Source organism: Macaca fascicularis, chromosome 1, assembly GCF_037993035.2.
Source record: "Macaca fascicularis isolate 582-1 chromosome 1, T2T-MFA8v1.1".
NCBI lineage: Eukaryota > Metazoa > Chordata > Mammalia > Primates > Cercopithecidae > Macaca > Macaca fascicularis.
In genome coordinates, this window is record NC_088375.1 from 64,455,116 (window position 1) to 64,477,461 (window position 22,346).

Below are 22,346 nucleotides of genomic sequence, written 5' to 3' on the forward strand. Positions count from 1 at the left end.
ATATATACGCATTCTAAGGAAAACGTCAGGAAGGGCCTCGCAGGGGTCCTGGTGCGGCAGGAGGACGGTTAGGCGTTAGAAGCTTCTAGTTCAGGCTTTGCCGCTTCACGTTCATGAGGAAGCGGGGCTCCTCTGGCCTTAGTTTCCTACGCTGTCTTCCCGTCTGTGGCTGACTGTTGCAGGGGAGTCAGACAAAGGCCCAGCTTCTATTCTGCATCCCAGCTAAGTCTGTAAAAGACGAAAGTCGTCGGGTACCTCGGTTACTGATATCAAATGTTCATAAATGGAGGCATCGTGTCAATAAATGGGTTTATTATTATTGCTTTCTTATGTAACTCACAAACCCCCGGAGGGTCGTCCCCGTGGTGGGAAAGCCTAAAACAATACACATATGTTTTCTTTAATTTAAAATTCATATTGAAGCGGGAGGTTTTAGAACTTCCAGGATGCAACATGCTACTTAAGGGACCGCGGACCGTGAGGGGCGGGCAGCCCTTCTGAGATCGCGGGCTGTTACTTTCACCCCTCCTTCGCCGGACCCCTCTGTCCGTCCGCAGCTCGCGCCAGGGAACCCGAGGCGCCTAGGCCGCGGGCTTCTCACCTCCAGCCTCCCGCCTCCAGCCTCCCGCCTCCCGCCTCCAGCCTCCCGCCTCCCGCGCCAGCGCTAGCACCGGCTAGGAGCGCCGCGTGGCCTGTACCCGCCACGGGCCCCACCCCCGTGCGTCAGCGCGTAGCTGCGCCGAGGCGTTTCCCGGGGGCGTGCCGCGGTTGCTAGGCGACCAGACCGCTCCCCCTCCCGCCCCTGCAGCTGCGTCTCCCCACTACCCAGCCCCGGCCAGTTGGGAGCGAAGGCGCGCTGAGCTGCAGTGTCTGGCCGAGAGTCCCCGTAGGAGCGTCGCGCCGCGGAGGCAGCCGTCCCGGCGTAGGTGGCGTGGCCGGCCGGACCCTCCAACTGGCGCCCCTCCCCGCGCCGGGTCCCGAGCTAGCAGATGGGAGGCACAGCTCGCGGGCCTGGGCGGAAGGATGCGGGGCCGCCCGGGGCCGGGCTCCCGCCCCAGCAGCGAAGGTAACGGCGCCGCGGGGTAACGGGCTGGAGGCGCCTCAGGGAGCGGCTGGCGCTGGCAAGCGAAGCTTGGGGGCTGGGAGGAGGTAGAGTGAGCCCTCAGCAGGAGGGACGAGGGCAGGGGTCTGACTGCCTCCCCGGGACCTCCCCCCACCTCCTCTCCGTCAGGGCCCCCTCCCCCCATCCCTGGCTCACCGGGCGCGGGGGAGGGGGCTAGAGAGGAGTTAGAGCAAGAAGAATTTCCACCCCTGGAATACCCCTGAAACCCTAGATCGGGGTATATGGTAAGGGATTACGAAAACTAGGACTTTTTATGGGGCTTTTTAGTAAACGGGGAGAGACCGGGAGCGATACCTTGGAAAGAAGCCCTGTTGCTTAGAGCGGATAACCAAGGGCTGAACTCTTGGGGTTTGCTGTGAGGGGTGCGGTCTAGCTTCGGATGTGCAGGTTGTGGGCTGTGCTGGGTACGGCTTTTTCCGGATCCTATTTTGAGAGATTCCCCACCTTGCGTTGTATTTTACACCTCAATGGAGAGAAGAGACCCCTGCTCCCCGCTTTATTTGCATGCAGACTCTTGTTAATTTCCTCTGGCTGTTAGTCACTAGGCAATTTTGAACGTTTTCTTTTTCTTTATAAATGTGGACGCCTGTTCTGGTTTGTTTTATCAGGCTTATGGCAAAGGGTCAGTCACATTCAGAATATTTGGTTTCTGTCAGTGAAGCCGTTGCCTGTTAAAAATATAAATAATTCTATCAGAATGTGAGCATGTTTTTAAAAAGAGCATTCCAAAAATATTTGTAGGGTTTTCTCCCCCTTGTATTTTTATAACACATCTATAAAGAAAACTCTAGAACGAATTTCACAAAACAGTTTTTAAAGGTGACCAGAATATTCCAGGATATTTTAAAAGACATTAAACAAATTATTCCTCTGCAACATCGTCATTGTTATATTCATAGTGTATCATGTAAAATGATACAATGAAATGCTGATGTGTGTAACTGGGAAATCCGTGTTCTTGGTAGCAGATGAAATACATTATTCAGGGCCATCTTGTGGATGAAATAAATCCTCTCCGTCTTTTGTGTTCCCTTACAGTGGTGGAGCCACAGTGTTAAAGAACAGAGAAGTGATCCTTAATCATTTAGAATTTTGCCTCCACCATTCACCAGAAAATGAAGTGGAAAGAGAAGTAAATTCATTACATTTTATATTTTAGAGCATCCTTTTAGTGTTTGCTGTAGTACTTAACTGTATTTTTCTACAAGTTAGGTAGATGTAAGTAGGTAAGCAAATAAATTAATAAAGAGAAGACAGCCTTAAAAAGGCCTTTTATTTCTTGCCTGTAAGACCCAGAAGTGTATAGACTGGAGCTAGTCTTCCATTAACATGGGGAAGACAGGCTCAGAGGAGAAGGTAGCACAGCCAGTGTTAGAGCTGAGATTAGAATCCAAGTCTCTGACTTTGAAAAACTATTACCTCTGTTAGTTTTTTCTGGTCTTTTTTTTTCTCTATGAACTTCAGATTCAAACTAGACTTTATTTTCAAGTAGTAAGTTATTATGAGATCCTCCTGATAGTCCTTATTATTTTTAACAACATTCAGAGAGACTTGTTTCAACTATTTTAAAATAAAAACCTAGAAATGCTGTCCTTGAAAAACAAAAGTTGGATTTCCTCTGTTCCTCTTCCAAATACCCCAGTTGTTTATATTCAGTGCCAAAATGTAGTGTAGACTTTTATTTCTATTACTGTTCCTTGTAGCAGATATGAAGCAGTTAAGAGACAGGATTTTATATTCTTCAGTTACTGACATTTTATCTGTAATCCTTTCAACTAGGTTGGGGGATGGTGTCTATGATACCTTCATGATGATAGATGAAACCAAATGTCCCCCCTGTTCAAATGTGCTCTGCAATCCTTCTGAACCACCTCCACCCAGAAGACTAAATGTAAGTAAAAGAAGTAATTCTTTGTACATGAATTGTTTTGGAAAGGAGGAAGTGCTACTTGATGCTCAAGGTACACTTATGTATCACTGACTACCAGACCTTTTTTTTGTTTCTTTTTGATTCCTCTTGACTTTGAAATAACAATGTCTGTGGTCCAAATTTAGCTTTTCAGAATGATTTCAATTTGAAGCTCACCTTTTTATTTCAGTTTCCACTGGGATAAATATATAGCACTAGGAAAAAAATAATATGCTACTTTTATGTAGGTAATGCTTATTTTTGTATAGGATGATATACACCTAGTATTACAAAGGCTCCTTTTAACAAAAATAAGAAACAGAAAACATCTCGGAATTCATAGATCTGCAGGGTTTTTTTCCCCCTGCACGATGGAAATGTAGTCTTCGTTTATTAGTATGCTAAAGAGAACCATTTTATAGATAGATGGTAATTAACACAGTTTGGGACTGCGACACTTAGCCTTTTTTTTTTTTTTTTTTTTTTTGAGATGGAGTCTCTCTGTCGCCCAGGCTGGAGTGCAATGGCATGATCTTGGCTCACTGCAACCTCTGCCTCCCAGGTTGAAGTGATTCTCCTGCTTCAGCTGCCTGAGTAGCTGGGATTACAGGCGCGCGCCACCACGCCCAGCTAATTTTTGTATTTTTAGTAGAGACGGGGTTTCACCATGTTGGTCAGGCTGGTCTTGAACTCCTGACCTCGTGATCCACCTGCCTCAGCTTCCCGAAGTGCTGGGATTACAGGCATGAGCCACCGCGCCTGGCAGCTTTTTTTTTTTTTTTTAACTTAAGATAAAATTAATTCACATTCCCTCGGCATGCGTAGAGTGGTAGGCAGAGCAGGGTTTGGCCAAGTTCCATGACAAGGAGAGGCTATCCTATGACTTTAAAATTTGCTGCATATGTTATCAGATGAACAAACTGAATAATTGAATTGACTCATTTGTAATATTTCTCTTTCACATTTCTGTGTTTAAGACCTGAAATTGTTTCTATATGGAAAAATCACTTGTATTTTTCATAGTCCTTCCTGTTGTCATCAGTTTTTGCTTAAAATCAACCTTTTTCCTTTTTTTTTTTTTTCCTAAGATGGAGTCTTACTCTGTCGTCCAGGCTGGAGTGCAATGGCGTGACATCGGTTCATTGCAACCTCCGCCTCCCGGGTTCAAGCAATTCTCCTGCCTCAGCCTTCCTGAGTAGCTGGGATTACAGGTGCCTGCCACCACGCCCAGCTAATTTTTGTATTTTTAATAGAGACAGGGTTTCACCATGTTGGTCAGGCTGGTCTCGAACTCCTGACCTCAAGTGATCCACTTCCCTCGGCCTCCCGAACTGCTGGGATTACAGGCGTGAGCCACCGTGCCTGGCCCTTTTCCCCACTTTCAGCACTAGTAGTATACAAAATGTGAGCTAAAAATATCTTGAAGGCTGGTCACCCTATTTTTTGTCTCCTTTTGGAGTGTAGTGGGGTTTTTTTTCCATTCTTTGCAAGTTTGTTTCTTTAATATGTCAAAATGTCTAAGAACTTCAGAACCATATACATCTTGTGTTGCCCATCAGATTGCTTGGTTACTTGCTGCCAATTGGCTCATCTCTATAGGAAACTATTTGCAATTGGGTTGAAGTGTTAACATCTGACTTTAAGTCATTTTAACTTTGATTTTTTTTTTTTTTTTTTTTTTTTTTTTGTGGTGGAGTCTCACTCTGTCGCCTAGGCTGGAGTGCAGTGGCGCTATCTTGGCTTACTGCAACCTCTGCCTCCCGGGTTCAAGCGATTCTCCTGCCTCACCCTCCCAAGCAGCTGGGATTATAGGCACCAACCAACATGCCCAGATAATTTTCGTATTTTTAGTAGAGACAGGGTTTCACCATATTGGTCAGACTGGTTTTGAACTCCTGGGCTCATGATCCGCCCACCTCAGCCTCCCAAAGTGCTGGGATTACAGGTGCGAGCCATTGCGCCTGGCCAAGTCATTTTAACTTTGATTCAGAGTTAGCCAATGCTATTTACCTTCCAGTAGGTTACTTACTTTGTATGTTTCAGGATCAAAAATGAATTTCTTACTGCATGGTGTTCGGCATAGCAGTTTTGTAGGGGAGCAAGAAGAAAGATGTCTTTCTCGCGTAAAGATGTCTTTACTCTTTACTCATTTCTTTTCTTTTTTTTTTTTTTTTTTTTTTTTGAGACGGAGTCTCACTCTGTCACCCAGGCTGGAGTGCACTGGCACTCACTGCAAGCTCTGCCTCCCGGGTTCACGCCATTCTCCTGCCTCAGCCTCCCGAGTAGCTGGGACTAAAGGCGCCCACCACCTCACCTGGCTAATTTTTTGTATTTTTAGTAGAGACGGGGTTTCACCGTATTAACCAGGATGGTCTCGATCTCCTGACCTCGTGATCCGCCCGCCTTGGCCTCCCAAAGAGCTGGGATTACAGGTGTGAGCCACCGCGCCCAGTCCTTTTTTTTTTTTTTTTTTTTTTTTTGAGATCAAGTCTCACTCTCTCACCCAGGCTGAAGTGCAGTGGCGCAATCTCGGCTCACTGCAACCTCCACCTCCCAGGTTCAAGCAGTTCTCCCTGCCTCGGCCTCCCAAGTAGCTGGGATTGCAGGCATCTGCCACCATGCCTGGCTAATTTTTGTAGTTTTAGTAGAGATGGGGTTTCACCATGTTGGCCAGGCTGGTCTCGAACTCCTGACCTCAGGTGATCTGCCCACCTCAGCCTCCCAAAAGTGCGGGGTTTACAGGCATGAGCCACCGCACCCGGCTGTCCTTACTCATTTTGCTGAAAAAAAAAAAATTGCGTTTTGACCTCTTGGTGCCGCTTACATTTCATTATGCCATGACTCTATCCCGAGATCCTGTTGCCCTTTTTACAAAGTTTTCTAGCGTCCTTTATTCAAGGGGCTCTTATGTTCTCGTGGTAAACTATAAATATCTGCCCCACTGACTTTTATTGGGTTAAGTTTTGTGTTGCAGGGATTTAGGGTTTGGGAGCCGGGGAAAAGGTAGGGTTTTATATCTGAGTGAGAAGGATATTCCTTTTGAATTTCTCAGCAAGATTTTTAAAACTTGATTAATGTAGTAGGATATTCTATTTGAAATGCCAGAAGCCCATCAAATTAGCAGGGTATATGAAGCATTCTTATGAAATAAAACATGATAAATATGACATTATTCATCTCTCTGGATATAATTACATGGTTAAGAAAATACTTCATAGAGTCAATCATATACATTGCTTGGTTATTGCAATTCTAACCCTAGACTAGAAATATTTAGTGTTTTTTTTTTCAATAGGTTTTTGGGGAACAGGTAGTGTTTGGGTTACATGAACAAGTTCTTTAGTGGTAATTTCTGAGATTTTGGTGCACCCATTACCCGAGCAGTGTATGCTGGACCCAGTGTGTAGTCTTTTATCTCTCACTCCCCTACCACCCCATCCCCCAAGTCCCCAAAGTCCATTGTATCATTCTTAAGCCCTTGTATCCTCTTCATAGCTTAGCTTCCACTTATGAATGAGAACATACCATGTTTGGTTTTCCATTTCTGAGTTACTTCACTTAGAATAATTCCATCCAGGTTGCTGTGAATGCCATTACTTCATTCTTTTTTATGGATAAGTAGTATTCTATAAGATATATATGTGTGTGTGTGTGTGTATATATACACACATATATACACGTATATATATGAATATACACACATATATACATGTATATGCACATATATATACATGTATATATATACACACACACACGTGTATATATGTGCATATATATACCATAATTTCTTTATCTACTCCTTGATTGATGGGCATTTGGGGAAATATTTAGTGTTTTAAAACAATTATACTTTAATATGTGTGAACACTAGATTTTTTTAGAGCAATGGAAGGAATGTTTTATTTATAGCTCATCAGACTTGATATGTAATTGATTCAGGCCAGTATTTGAGTTATTTACAGGAAAGGAAAGAAAGTTAAGAAGAGAACCCCTCCCTGAAAGGATTCCCTATTTAATAAATGGTGCTGGGAAAACTGGCTAGCCATATGTAGAAAACTGAAACTGGATCCCTTCCTTACACCTTGTACAAAAATTAATACAAGATGGATTAAGGACTTAAATGTTAGACCTAAAACCATAAAAACCCTAGAAGAAAACCTAGGCAATACCATTCAGGCCATAGGCATGGGCAAAGACTTCATGACTAAAACACCAAAAGCAACGGCAACAAAAGCCAAAATTGACAAATGGGATCTAATTAAACTAAAGAGCTTCTGCACAGCAAAATAAACTACCATCAGAGTGAACAGGCAACCTACAGAATGGGAGAAAATTTTTACAGTCTACCCATATGACAAAGGGCTAATATCCAGAATCTGCAAAGAACTTAAATTTACAAGAAAAAATCAACCCTATCAAAAAGTGGGCAAGGGATATGAAATGTCTTCAAAAGACCTTTATGCAGCCAACAGACATGTGAAAAAATGCTCATCATCACTGGCCATCAGAGAAATGCATATCAAAACCACAATGAGATACCATCTCACACCAGTTAGAATGGCGATCATTAAAAAGTCAGGAAACAACAGGTGCTGGAGAGGATGTGGAAAAATAGGAACACTTTTACACTGTTGATGGGACTGTAAACTAGTTCAACCATTATGGAAGAGAGTGTGGCGATTCCTCAAGGATCTAGAACTAGAAATACCATTTGACCCAGCCATCCCATTACTGGGCATATACCCAAAGGATTATAAATCATGCTGCTATAAAGACACATGCATACGTATGTTTATCGCGGCACTATTCACAATAGCAAAGACTTGGAACCAACCCAGATGTCCCTCAATGATAGACTGGATTAAGAAAATGTGGCACATATATACCATGGAATACTATGCAGCCATAAAAAGGATGAGTTCATGTCCTCTGTAGGGACATGGATGAAGCTAGAAACCATCATTTTGAGCAAACTATCGCAAGGACAAAAAACCAAACACCGCATGTTCTCACTCATAGGTGGGAATTGAACAATGAGAACACTTGGACACAGGGTGGGAACATCACACACCGGGGCCTGTCGTGGGGTGGGGGCTGGGGGAGGGATAGCATTAGGAGATATACCTAATGTAAATGACGAGTTAACGGGTGCAGCACACCAACATGGCATATGTGTACGTATGTAACAAACCTGCAGGTTGTGCACATGTACCCTAGAACTTAAAGTGTAATAATAATAATAAAAGAAGAGAACCCCTCCCTGTGTGGAAAAATTACCTCCCAGAATTCTCCAGATTCACTGGAGAAGATGACCTTGATGGTGGACTACACTGACGTAGCCTGCTTGGTTCTGGAGCATGCTGTAAGAGAGACATAAAGTGCAGCCTATGTTGCGAATGTGAACAGGAGAGTGAGGAAGCCTGATGTATGTTGGGTGAGGTGAGGCAGATGTAGTGGGGATGGTAAACCTACAGAATGGTGGAGACAGGGACAGCACAGCCCCTTTTAAGTATCCAGAGGGCTCCTACTTGAAATTTGGACATTTCTGTGTGGTTCCCAAAGGCAAAGTAAGACTTATTTTGCAAGGAGAGAAATTTGGTTTACCTTAAGGAAAAACCATGAATCAGGGACTCCAAATGATATCATTAATATTATTGTAATAGTTCCATGGAAATTACATTTCTGATATGTATCTGTTCTTATTTATGTTGTGTACCTGAGACCCTCTCATTATCACAAACAGAAATGAAGGCCTTCAGAGCCAGTGCAGCCTTACATGTAAGCAGAGTAGGGGAAATTCCCAGGGACAGACCCTGCACCACAAATAACCTTTCCTAAGAGCTTGTCACTGGTGACTGCAGTTCCTAGAGGCATTCCTTTGGGTTAGGGCATTGATCTTCTGTTGAAGTTCAAATATCCATGGAGAGGTAACACAGTCCATTGTATAGCGAGTGGAAAGTATGTTTTATGTGGGGAGAAAGTGGGTGAGGCAATTCCGTGTATCCTAAGTGAAGGCCTATTGTGGGGGCCTTCATTGAGCAGAAGGTGTAGTTAGTGCTAGATGCTTGATGGAGGGAGATCAGACTGGAGAAATGGAGGAAGCCACCAGAGAGAGAAGAGAGAAAAGGGGAAGGGGAAGGGTGTATAGGAACTTAAACTTCAATGTATTGAGAATTTTGCTGAATTGTAACCAGTGTCTTAAATATTTTATAGTTGGTGAAGTTATTATTATTAATTAGACAACATCCTACAAGCAGATATTATTATCCACATCTTGCAGATAAAGAAACTGAGGCTCAGGAAGGCAACAGGGATCTACAGTTTTTTTTGTGTTTTTTTTTTTGAGAAGGAGTCTTGCTCTGTCGCCCAGGGTGGAGTGCAGTGATGCAATCTTGGCCCACTGCAACCTCTGCCTCCTGGGTTCAAGCAATTCTCCTTCCTTAGTCTCCCAAGTAGCTGGGATTACAGGCACACACCACCATGCCTGGCTAATTTGTGTATTTTTAGTAGAGACGGGGTTTCACCATGTTGGCCAGGCTCATCTCCAACTCCCAACCTCAGGTGATCTGCCCACTTTGGCCTCCCAAAGTGCTGGGATTACAGGCGTGAGCCACCACACCCAGCTGGACCTACAACTTTTAAGTAGCATAGCCAGGACCCCAACCCAGGCCTTCTGACTCCCTGTTTCTTCAGGATGTGTTTCAGAGACTTCAGCAGTAAATATTTAGATGCATTAAAGTTAGGTAGTAAAGATTTTAAGGACAACTAGCCAAGATGCTTGTAGATGTTTGTTTTTGTTATGTAAATCTAATTAAAAGCAAACAATTAAAATTCTTTTCCTAGTTCCACCAGATTTATTCCCTGATAGATGGCAGGCTGGAGTGCAGTGGTGCGATCTCAGCTCACTGCAACCTCCATCTCCCTGGTTCAAGTGATTCTCCTGTCTCAGGCTCCTGAGTAGCTGGGAATGCAGGTGCGCACCACTACGCCTGGCTAATTTTTGTATTTTTAGTAGAGACAGGGTTTCGCCATGTTGGCCATGCTGGTCTCGAACTCCTGACCTCAGGTGGTCCACCCACCTCGGCCTTCGAAAGTGCTGGGATTACAGGCATGAGCCACTGCGGCCGGCCAATATTTAGATTCTATATGCAGGCCTGTTTATTTTCTTGACCAGTGATAGTTTCTATTTTGGTATCAGAGAGACTGTATGTACTTGGGCAATATCTGGCCCCTTTATTTTAAAACTAAATGCCAAGCTGTGGCTACATTTGAACTGGCTTGTTGACTTTAAGATCATATAAGACATGATGTAACTATAAGTGTTCTATAAATATTTAAATTGATTAAATGATTTTTTAAAAGGACAATTTTTGTTTTGCTTAGGTTATATTAAAATTTCTAGTTTTTAAAGGTTTGACCACTTTTTAGCTTACATTTTTAGAGATTATAACTGTAGCCCAGAGCTCCTCCGGAATTAATCTGTTCCTCATACTACAGGCTCTCTCAAATTATCAAACAGATAAAGGACATAATTCTTCAGGGTCCGTTGAGAAAAACAGTTGTTCTTTTAAGTATCCTAGGCTTCCTTTTATTTTTAACAACAGATTTAACATTTTTATCTTTCCAGCCCCTTCTTAATATTTTTCACTGATTTCTTTTTTTATTTTTTTGAGACAGTCTCTCTCTCTGTTGCCAAGGCTGGAATGCAGCAGTAGCGTGATCTTGGCTCACTGTAGCCTCCACTTCCTAGGTTCAAGTGATTCTCCTGCCTCAGCCTCTCAAGTAGCTGGGATTACAGGCATGCATCACCACATCTGGCCTTGTTTTTTTGTTTTTGTTTTTGTTTTTTTTTGTATTTTTAGTAGAGGTGGAGTTTTGCCGTGTTGGCCAGGCTGGTCTCAAACTTCTGGCCTCAAGTGATCTGTCTGCCTTGGCCTCCCAAAGTGCTGGGATTACAGGGATGAACCACCATGCCTGGCCACATTGTTTATTTTATTTTTTATTTTATTTATTTTTTTGAGACGGAGTCTCGCTCTGTCACCCAGACTGGAGTGCAATGGCATGATTTGGCTCACTGCAACCTCCACCTCCTGGGTTCAAGCAATTCTCGTGCCTCAGCCTCCCAAGTAACTGGGATTACAGGCATGCACCATCATGCCCGGCTAATTTTTGTATTTTTAGTAGATACAGGGTTTCACCATGTTGGCTAAGTTGGTATCAAACTCCTAACCTCAAGTGATCCACTTGCCTTGGTCTCCCAGAGTGCTGGGATTACAGGCGTGAGACACCACACCCAGCCAAAAAATTTTATTTTTTAAGGTGTACAATATAATTGTTTTGATACAGGTAGTGAAATGGTTACTACAGTCAAGCCAATTAAACGTACCTGTCATCTCACAGTTACCCTTTTTTCTCTTTCTTTTTTTTTTTTATTATACTTTATGTTCTAGGGTACATGTGCACAACGTACACGTTTGTTACATATGTATACATGTGCCATGTTGGTGTGCTGCACCCACCCTTTTTTCTTTTTTTTTTTTTTTTTTTTTTTTGAGACGGAGTCTCGCTCTGTCACCCAGGCTGGAGTGCAGTGGCCGGATCTCAGCTCACTGCAAGCTCTGCCTCCCGGGTTTACGCCATTCTCCTGCCTCAGCCTCCCGAGTAGCTGGGACTACAGGCGCCTGCCACCTCGCCCGGCTAAGTTTTTGTATTTTTTAGTAGAGACGGGGTTTCACCGTGTTAGCCAGGATGGTCTCGATCTCCTGACCTCGTGATCCGCCCGTCTCGGCCTCCCAAAGTGCTGGGATTACAGGCTTGAGCCACCGCGCCTGGCTACCCACCCTTTTTTCTTAATATTAATTAATATTAATTTTACTTAGGTGTTTGGTTGTTTTTGTCCTTCTTTTCCTCCATCTTATTTCAAGAAACCTTGTTTCAATTCAAAGAATCTTAATTCAGAGGAGTAAGTAGAGCTTTTTTCTGTGGGTCACTGTCCCTTCCAGGAGAAGACTGTGGAAAACCTAGTGAAAGAAGTGGTACTCCTTAATCAAGTAGGCTCTTGCTGGGGAATAGTTTTTAAGAAGCACCCCAGGGACCTTGGACCCTTACTGTTACCAGGTACTTGAAGAATTGGTACAGTTGATCTCCAGAATTCTCTCTAACTTAGAGCTTTTGTGATTCAATGAACTAAGTTAAAAGGCTGCAGTAATTTATATGGGGACCTGGGAGTGTATGATTGAACACTTTGTTGATTCCAGGCCACAGTCAACATTCAGCCCTCCTAGTCTACAGATGCTGGGAGAACCTGGAGCTGAGTTATATTAATGGGAAGGGCCCTGGAATAGGAGCCAGAAGACCTAGGTTCAAATTCTGCTTCTGTCACTTGATGGTACCTTACTGTTTACACTTCAGTAGGCATTATTTTGACCATGCTATTTGTCTTTAAGATTTGGGAAGATACTTGAAACAATTAGTAAACAGTGTAAGATAGTGCATATATTATACATAATCAAGTACCAAATTATGTGGCATAAACTGGACAAACTGCAGTTAGGATGTGAGGTTAATTAGTATGGGCTTGGAGTAGTTCTAAGTGGAAGAGAGAGGAATTGAACTGGGCTTTGAAGGGATGTAGGAGTCGAGGGGATGAGGGGTAGAAGGATTCTCAGTACAAGGACACATCTGTAAGGAGGAACCTGGCATGTGGGGGGCATGGTAAGACCATCTTGTCTTGAACAAAGCAAGGCATGTATGGGGATTAGGGATGGCTGCAATATTCAGGGAGTCTGAAAATTAATATAACATAAGTTGCTAGAGACTCTTGCTTTTCTTATCTCCTTTTTGGATCATTTTAACCTTAAAGTAAACATGACTGGATATGTTTTGATGTTATTCAGTTAGAGGAGGGAAGATTCTTCCATCTTTCTGATGTCTTTAATGACTTTAACATATTGTCTCTTTCATAGATGACCACTGAGAAGTTTATAAGGGATCATACTCAGCACTTTTTGGATGGAGGTGAGATGAAGGTAGAACAGCTGTTTCAAGAATTTGGCAACAGAAAATCCAATACTGTTCAGTCAGATGGCATCAGTGACTCTGAAAAATGCTCTCCTACTGTTTCTCAGGGTAAAAGTTCAGATTGCTTGAATACAGTAAAATCCAACAGTTCATCCAAGGCACCCAAAGTGGTGCCTCTGACTCCAGAACAAGCCCTGAAGCAATATAAACACCACCTCACTGCCTATGAGAAGCTGGAAATAATTAATTATCCAGAAATTTACTTTGTAGGTCCAAATGCCAAAAAAAGACATGGAGTTATTGGTGGTCCCAATAATGGGGGGTATGATGATGCAGATGGGGCCTACATTCATGTACCTCGAGACCATCTAGCTTATCGATATGAGGTGCTGAAAATTATTGGCAAGGGGAGTTTTGGGCAGGTGGCCAGGGTCTATGATCACAAACTGCGGCAGTACGTGGCCCTGAAAATGGTGCGCAATGAGAAGCGCTTTCATCGTCAAGCAGCTGAGGAGATCCGGATTTTGGAGCATCTTAAAAAACAGGATAAAACTGGTAGTATGAACGTTATCCACATGCTGGAAAGTTTCACATTCCGGAACCATGTTTGCATGGCCTTTGAATTGCTGAGCATAGACCTTTATGAGCTGATTAAAAAAAACAAGTTTCAGGGTTTTAGCGTCCAGTTGGTACGCAAGTTTGCCCAGTCCATCTTGCAATCCTTGGATGCCCTCCACAAAAATAAGATTATTCACTGCGATCTGAAGCCAGAAAACATTCTCCTGAAACACCACGGGCGCAGCTCAACCAAGGTCATTGACTTTGGGTCCAGCTGTTTCGAGTACCAGAAGCTCTACACATATATCCAGTCTCGGTTCTACAGAGCTCCAGAAATCATCTTAGGAAGCCGTTACAGCACACCGATTGACATATGGAGTTTTGGCTGCATCCTTGCAGAACTTTTAACAGGACAGCCTCTCTTCCCTGGAGAGGATGAAGGAGACCAGTTGGCCTGCATGATGGAGCTTCTAGGGATGCCACCACCAAAACTTCTGGAGCAATCCAAACGTGCCAAGTACTTTATTAATTCCAAGGGCATACCCCGCTACTGCTCTGTGACTACTCAGGCAGATGGGAGGGTTGTGCTTGTGGGGGGTCGCTCACGTAGGGGTAAAAAGCGGGGTCCCCCGGGCAGCAAAGACTGGGGAACAGCACTGAAGGGGTGTGATGACTACTTGTTTATAGAGTTTTTGAAAAGGTGTCTTCACTGGGACCCCTCTGCCCGCCTGACCCCAGCTCAAGCATTAAGACACCCTTGGATTAGCAAGTCTGTCCCCAGACCTCTCACCACCATAGACAAGGTGTCAGGGAAACGGATAGTTAATCCTGCAAGTGCTTTCCAGGGATTGGGTTCTAAGCTGCCTCCAGTTGTTGGAATAGCTAATAAGCTTAAAGCTAACTTAATGTCAGAAACCAATGGTAGTATACCCCTATGCAGTGTGTTGCCAAAACTGATTAGCTAGTGGACAGAGATATGCCCAGAGATGCATATGTATGTATTTTTATGATCTTGCAAACCTGCAGATGGAAAAATTGCAAGCCCATTGGTGGATGTTTTTGTTAGACTAGACTTTTTTTAAACAAGACAAAACATTTTTATATAACTATAAAGGAATTCTTTAAGGGCTAATTACCTAACCAGCTTGTATTGGCCATCTGGAATATGCATTAAATGACTTTTTATAGGTCAATGCATCTTTGTTATTATCGTCAGAGGTATTTCAACTGATGTATTATACTATTGGCTTAAATCTCTTTCTCTCAAGATAGAAGGTATAGCAAAAAATGTATCCCAACTACTCCTCACTTCTAGTGTCCCTCGGTGTCTGTTCTGGAAAGGGTAATTTGGGATATGGTGTTAGTTGTGGCTGAAAGCCAATGCTAGGTCCCTTACCCCAGTAGGGCATTCTCTAGGCTCATCGTAGGTGAAAGAGCTCACAGCAGACTGGGGGGTGGGGGAGCACCAGGAAGCTGTTGGTGACCTGGACAATTGGTGTCCCTGGTTTTCAGTGACTCATTCCTCTTCCCTTCAGTTCTCTGATGTTTGGTGTTATTATGTTCTTATTTTGCCTCTGATTTGTTTCCTAGTCACTCAAAGCATTTTACAGAAGCCTTACCACTTTACCAAATAACCCTGTAAGGTGCTGATTTAAAAGTTGAGTCATATGCATCCCTCCTTCTTTCCGCTCCTGTGTCCAAGGAAGATAAAACAGCTTCTCTGCCACAATTGACCCAGAATGCTAAAGATAGAGAATCAGCATGAAAACGGCAGCTCCCCAGCTTTGTGGTACTCCACGGACCAGCCTCCTTGCTGCATTTTTATAGAATCTCTTCCTTATAAAAGTAGTCACTCTCGGGTAAACCTTACTACAGTTTAAAAATGCTTCCCTCTTCTCTTTACAGCTACCTGCCACCTTAGTGTGCCACATTATTTCCTACTTTCACTTTAAGCTTAGTGCTATTCCCTAGATCTGAGTGAACTTCAGTTAGAAGAAAACTAAAAATCCAGAAACTGGTGATAATCAGTTGTTTTCCCCTTTATGTTTCTTAATTTTATTCTCTTCAACAGCTTTTCTTTTTCTCTGCTAAGATTTAAACAGTGAGGGCTGATAATAAAACTAGTTGTTAAGCCAGTGTCCTACTTAGAAGGGTGGAGAACGGACAGAAACTAACTCATTGCTACTGGGTTTTGTTTGTTTTTTCCTGTCCCTTCCTCTATTTCTGTCCTCTTCCAGAACAAAAGTATGCTCAAGTTCTATCCTAAATGTGTACTTTTGGCTGGGTATAGTGGCTCATGCCTGTAATGGGAGGCTGAGGTGGGTGGATCCCTTGAGTCTGGGAGTTCAAGACCAGCCTGGCAACCTGGTGAAACCCCACCTCTACAAAAACAAAAATTAGCCAGGCGTGGTGGCACGTGCCTATAATCCCAGCTACTTGGGAGGCTGAGGTGGGAGGATCACTTGAGCTGAGATCGTGCGGCTGCACTCCAGCCTGGGCAACAGAGTGAGACTCTGTCTAAAAAAAAAAGTGTGTTCTTTAAAGTAGAATATTTGCTTTTTACAATATAGTTCTCAGAATGATCCAGTTCCATTTATTCTAGAATGTGGTGCAAACTCGACGAGATTGGAAGAAGCTCTTTTTGTTGGGCAGTGTAGTAACAAGAAAAGAAAAGAAAAATACCATGGGTATATTATTTAGGGAACTTTTGCTTTATCCAAAAGTAGTCACGATTGCTGTAGCACAGGCTGTGAAAAATGAGAGAGTGCAAATCTCTCTCATTTAAATGTCCAGGGTGGCTTTAGTCTCCCAAGTACAAAGGCCAGATGGCAGAGAACAGCTTAAACTGAGCCTTTAGCCTCATTAATAGGAGGAAGTCTTGGTACTTTTGGTGACTAAGAAACTGGATTATTTAAAACCTTAATTATCTCCTTTACTCCTGGTTTACAGAAGGCAATGAATATACAACTCCTTTAGATCCCTCTAACTGCTGCTGAATTTTCTTTCTTTCTAAGCCTGCATCCTATCTCTTGATTGCATTGTCTGAAGAAGCTGTGTGAAATTTGTCTGGTCATTGGTTTTCTTGTCTGATAGTGGTATCTTGACCTCTTCACATGTCACACTAAATGCTGCTCATAACCCATCCTCGTCATCTTTACTCATCACTGCTTTCTTCAAGGGAGGTCTTGAAACTGCCTAACCTACCTCATGATCTGCTAGTCAAAATAGTGACTCTTTGGAAGACTGGTAGTCTCTGAATGAATTATCCAACGTCTGCTTCCCCACATTAACTGCATTGTATAGTTTTGGGAACTTTGCAGGTGCTAAATCTTCATGGCCATGAAGATGAAACACCTTGAGAAATGGGAACACCTCTTCACTGTGTACTTGGATCAGCCTTCTTCAACTACCAAGAAATGCATGATTTCTCTGCCAACTCCAGGAAGTAGTATAGCACGATTGAATCCTTCAGTGAATCTCTTCATCGTAACATAGGGTGTAAAAGCTCACATCTACTCAAAAAACTCAAATCTACTTTTTCAGTGGATACGAGCTTACATTGACTTATGAATGATTTTCTTGTAGGCCCAACTGTGTCACGACCCTCCAGTTGAAACAAAGCATGAGTTATTTTTATATTGAGTCCTTGAACTGCTAGCCAGGTAGATGTCTCCTTAAAGTCCAGAGCAGGATCCAAGTCAGATGAAGGAGGTGGCACACCTGGCTTAACTGCAGATCAGGGAGCATTGAACCTCTACAATTTGCTGCATTGGATTTGTGCTTGGGTTTCTCACTGAATAGTAAATTAGAGAAAATGCTGCTTTTACTATTTTGCATTTTATATCAACATTAGCAGCCTGTTCCCACTCGGGTGCTGTCCAAGGCACATGTTTCCTTGGGATGTTTGGACAGAACGATCTGGCTTGATGTATTTCTTGGGTTCTGGTACCACATCATAGAGTTGGTTAAATGTAGCCAACAGCAGTGTCAAGACAGCTGACACTGTCTTCCAAGAGTGAATGTGTTGGCCTTTGGAACTGCTGCTAACGCCATGTGTGGGGCAGCGAGCACATTTTTAGGTGGTGGCAAGGCTGTATCTGATTGACACAGATCTGCAATCCCTAACACCATATTGCTGTTGTCCTGAATTTTCTAACTTGGAGAAATTTAAGGATCTCCTGCATTATCTAGGCAGAGCATATGTTGAGGTTGTTTTGCCAGTTGTTATCAGTGTTGAAGAAGTGCTCCTGCAAGCAAACTGTGTTAAAAGGATTGCGACCCCATATGCATCTGATGTACACTGTGTTTTGGTGTTTGTGTTTTCAGAGTTCTAGCCAGTACTGCGCCTGAACTTCGGAGAGAAAGGAGCCTGTGGCTGAGGTTTGTGCGTGCTCTATTTCTGTGTATCAAATGGACTATAAGGTTACTGAAACTGGGCTAAGTGAAAGGGCATAGACAACTCTTTACACTGTAGACAGATTTTAGAAAGCTATGGGAAGGCAAATGGATGTTTCTGCCTAAATTTGGCAACCTAGAGAGTGATGCAGAGCAGAGTCACTGAGGTTGGCATGCCTGTCTTCTGCAGGCCAATGCAAGTTTTAGGAGAGTGGGCTGCTTAAAACATGGCACTTGTCCACATGAATTTGATGGTTTATGGGTGGATTTCAAGCTTAGGGACAAGTTGTGGTTTTTAGATGCAGTAACCCTATGCCACCTTTTGGCCACTGTTAAAGTTTCACTTGGATCCCTGCCCAGCCATAGCAATGAATGACCGAATTGGATCAGTTAGTGTAGAAATTCAGACTGTCTGTTCCTCAGTTACTGGATTGTTCTTTAGCCATTTTTCTTGTCATTTCAGTCAAACTGGTTAGGTTAGGTGACTTACTGATTTCTAAATTAACAAAATTGAATTTCCAAATTGTTTCTGACATGGTGAGAGTTGGGTTAGAATTTTGGTTTCATTCTCCAAGTCATTTTTTCTTTTTCTTTATTTTTACTTTTTGAGACAGAGTCTCACTCTGTCGTCCAGGCTGGAGTGGAGTGGCACAGTATTGTCTCACTGTAGCCTCAACCTCCCAGACTCAGGTGATTCTCCCACCTCAACCTCCAAAGTAACTGGGACTACAGTCATGTGCTACCATGCCTGGCTAATTTTTTGTATATCTGTAGAGGGGGAGTTTCACCATGTTGCTTGAGCTGGTCTTGAACTCCTGGGCTCAAGTGATCTATGCGCCTTAGCCTCTCAAAGTGCTGAGATTATAGGCGTGAGCCACCGTGCCCAGCCTCATTTTTTCTTCCAATATGGAAAATTGGCTAATCCACCTAATACCGCTCATCCTCTTGTATTCTATCCTACCTTCTACCCTCAGAGTTATTGATGTACTCTTTCATCATGTGCTATCATGATTTCTGCTTAGATTAGAAAGTAAGCTTAAAATGGGCAGGCCCATGTCTTCATATCGTTCTGAATTAACAGATTTTGATGGCCGCTGATCATGTGCAGATAATGGAAGCTCATTTCCTTCCATGAACCAGGAGCATGCTTGCCTCTTCTTTTAAGTTGACCTGCACAGTCTCTGATGTCTTCTTTTTGGAAAGGGTAATCAGATAAGGATTATGTAAGGACACTTTCTTCTGGTCTAGTGTTAGATACAGTTACCTTGATAATAATGAAAAAAATGAATATCACCAAAACCTAACTATGATGTAAGAATTCTGCTTCTGTCCCCCAGGGGCTCTGAAAGAGTCTAGCCTTAATCTTCTTTCCCAGAGGAAGTTTGACTTATGACCATATTAGTATGCTTTATTCCTCAGTGTTTAAGGGAGTTGGGGCTGACAGGTTAGCTGGCTAATGTCATTACATTTTAGTTTTTGTGACATTTAATCTGTTAAGAAGGGGGCTTATTGCATAATCAAAAAAAGAACAATAAAAAAATAAAAATTTCTACTGTGAAACTATTTTGATCTGTAGCAGCTAGTCATGTTAAAACACTTTCTGTTTTGCTTAATTCGTAACTAGGCATAATTAAAGTTAAATGCTAAATTTTAGGTAGCAGCTGATAAATGCTTCTAAGCTTTCCTGACAGAATACTCCTACTACTTTGGTGAATCATGGAAAATTCTTTCTCCTTTATTTTTAATTATTTCTTTTGCATCTGTTATTGATGTCATCAACACGGAAGTTGGAAAGGTGACAATGATTGTTCTAGACTGCCTCTGTATGCTTTTTCTCCTCTGAAAATTAAAAATACATACTTATACCTTGAGCCAGGTGGAATTGCCAAAACATGTTTCCCTCCGTGTCTTCAGTCTAGGTGATCAGTCTGTAGAGTGCTATAACTTATTAGGCTTAGAGCAGCGGCAGGCATCCATGCTATGGAAAACCTGGAGTCAGTACAAATAAGGAGTAAGAAGAGGCCAGGGATTGGCAAATCAAAGAAGAGTTCTGCTCTGCCAGAGATTAGCCTCCCAGTTTTAAATATATTTTTAATATCCCCATTTTAACATATCCCATTTTCACCTTCAACCTATACTTCCCGAAGCCCAAACTTTTAAAGAATTTACCTCTATACCTGGCCTTCAGCCTAATATGATTAGGGTGTTTTTCTGAGTGTCTGTCAAATTATGCTGGCTAATTTCAATGAGAAAAGATTTTAAGAGTCATAGTGAACCCATCCATAAAAGGACTAAAAGCTCTCTGGTCCCTGAGATCCACAAGCCCTGAGAGAAGCCAGAACTACAAATACATCGTCTAGACTTTGAAGAAGCAGGATGTGATTCTTAATATAGCTCACCCACCGCTAAGTCAAGCCTAGACTCTAATATTTTTCTATAACAGGAGAAGCCTCCCTGACTGGAGACTAGAAAGAGTCTCACATCTTCTGCCACCACATGAATAGACTAAAAAGAAGGGAGAGTCCCAGATGGGGCCAAGTGGTGACCTGTAGCTATTTCAGCTCAGAATGTCAGCCTCTAAAGCATCAGGTTTGAATGACTTTGGTGTCATGGGATTCTATCCATTGTCCGTTTGAGTCTGCTGACATGCTTCCTCTGGAAAGTGCAGTTTGGCATGGATGAGTCAGTGGTTTTTTATTTTGGGGTGTTTCTTAAAAAATAAAAATGAATTACTTTGAGAATTTTTTAGCATCTCCTGATTGTTTCAAAACCAAGGCCGAGAACTGTCGCAGGCAAGAACTTGTGTGCTGAACTCTGAAGGAGGTGAGTACCAGTCACTGGGTAATTAGGGCTGTGCTGCAGGTATAGCCTCTCTCACTTGATGACAATGATACAGAGAGAAAATCTTGGGAAGGGACAAGGCTTCCCTGAGAAACAGCCTTACAGAGAGTCCACCAGTATTCCTCCTTTAGTACCCAGAGCTTCTGTTCACAGCCTGCTTTGTGAGCTCCGGCCTTCCTGTGAAGGAAAATGGAAAAACATGTAGAATGCTCAGGGCTGACCATCTCCCAGGAACCGGAATCAGCAGCTCTCTCATTTACCCTCTTGGGGCCCAAGCTCAGCTTAAGGATGAAACCTGACACGCAACTTTAAGGAATACAGTTTTTTTGGGAAGTTTGGATGTTTTTCTTAGGCCCAGGCCTCAGTCTGTGGGATAACTTTTAAAGCCTGAGGGAACTGAGCAAATGAAAGAGGAAAACAATATTCTTAAGGGCTGTGGGCTCTGCTCCACCCTGCTTCTGATCTGGCCCTGAGCCACGATTGCCCTGGCAACAGGAGCTAATTGGATACCTAACAGGGACTGCCTTCCGCTGCCCTTGAGTTGTCCCCTAGATTGTTGTGGCCTGAATACAGTTCACTCCAGCCTTAACCTCCCTGGCCTCAGGTGATCTCCTACTGCAACCTCCCAAGTAGCTGGAACTACAGGCATGTACCACCATGCCCAGCTAATTTTATTTATTTATTTATTTTTGTTTTGAAGATGGAGTCTCACTCTGTTGCCCAGGCTGGAGTGCAATGGCACAATCTCGGCTCACTGCAGCCTCTGCCTCCCAGGTTAAGTGATTCTTCTGCCTCAGACTCCCGAGTAGCTGGGACCACAGGAGTGTGCCATCACACCTAGCTAATTTTTTGTATTTTTGATAGAGACGGGGTTTCACCATGTTAGCCAGGCTAGTTTTGAACTCCTGACAGGTAATCTGCCTGCCTCGGCCTCCCAAAGTGTTGGGATTACAAGTGTGAGCCACCGCGCCTGGCCAGTTTTTTTTGTGTGTTTGTGTATTTTTTTTGTTGTTGTTGTTGAGATGGGTTTCACTATGTTGGCCAGGCTGGTCTCGAACTCCTGGCCTCAAGCCATCTGCCCATCTCAGCTTCCCAAAGTGCTGGGATTATAGGAATGAGCCACTGTGCCCAGCTTTCCCTGGATTCTTGAACAGGGTTTCTGCCTTATGGGAGCCCAGCCTAAAGCTAGAAATGGACCTTCCCATATTCACATGGAGCAAATCCAGGTTAGAGACATTAACTGCTGCTAGAGGAACTATAGACCAGGCAGAATTTGAAAGAACATTCAGCCTGCAATATCGCTGTTAAAATTTACCCATGATCAGGCCGGGCACGGCGGCTCAAGCCTGTAATCCCAGCACCCTGGGAGGCCAAGGCCCATGGATCACTTGAGATCAGGAGTTCAAGACCAGCACGGCCAACACAGTGAAACGCTGTCTCTACAAAAAATGCAGAAGATTAGCCGTATGTGGTGGCACATGCCTGTAATCCTAGCTACTC

At 43.2% G+C, this 22,346-nt stretch overlaps 1 protein-coding gene and 1 long non-coding RNA gene across 3 annotated transcripts; one reads left to right on the forward strand and one right to left on the reverse strand.

Annotated features, from left to right (window-relative positions):
* The first annotated feature begins 837 nt into the window (after positions 1 to 837).
* On the forward strand, positions 838 to 14,803 carry DYRK3 (dual specificity tyrosine phosphorylation regulated kinase 3). 2 transcript variants are annotated; one of them, XM_045396090.3, is made up of 4 exons: positions 838 to 1,066; positions 2,162 to 2,255; positions 2,903 to 3,014; positions 12,998 to 14,803. In XM_045396090.3, the coding sequence occupies exons 2-4, from the start codon at positions 2,239 to 2,241 to the stop codon at positions 14,573 to 14,575; spliced, it is 1,707 nt and encodes a 568-aa protein (XP_045252025.1). In that variant the 5' UTR covers positions 838 to 1,066; positions 2,162 to 2,238; the 3' UTR covers positions 14,576 to 14,803. The 2 variants fall into 2 exon arrangements, with proteins under 2 accessions (XP_045252025.1, XP_005540700.2); XM_005540643.5 differs by lacking the exon at positions 2,162 to 2,255.
* LOC141409855 (uncharacterized) lies at positions 12,998 to 20,746 on the reverse strand. The gene is made up of 2 exons (XR_012432431.1): positions 18,819 to 20,746; positions 12,998 to 15,947 (listed from the first exon to the last, which is right to left on the reverse strand). It is a non-coding gene; the product is annotated as an uncharacterized lncRNA (long non-coding RNA).
* Positions 20,747 to 22,346: the final 1,600 nt, after the last annotated feature.

Bases quoted from the DNA above. Each gene is read 5' to 3' on its own strand.
- DYRK3 (XM_005540643.5), top strand. From the start codon at position 990: ATGGGAGGCACAGCTCGCGGGCCTGGGCGGAAGGATGCGGGGCCGCCC. The intron at 1,067-2,902 runs GTAACGGCGCCG...CCTTTCAACTAG, and splicing joins CTCCCGCCCCAGCAGCGAAG to GTTGGGGGATGGTGTCTATG. The intron at 3,015-12,997 runs GTAAGTAAAAGA...TCTCTTTCATAG, and splicing joins CTCCACCCAGAAGACTAAAT to ATGACCACTGAGAAGTTTAT.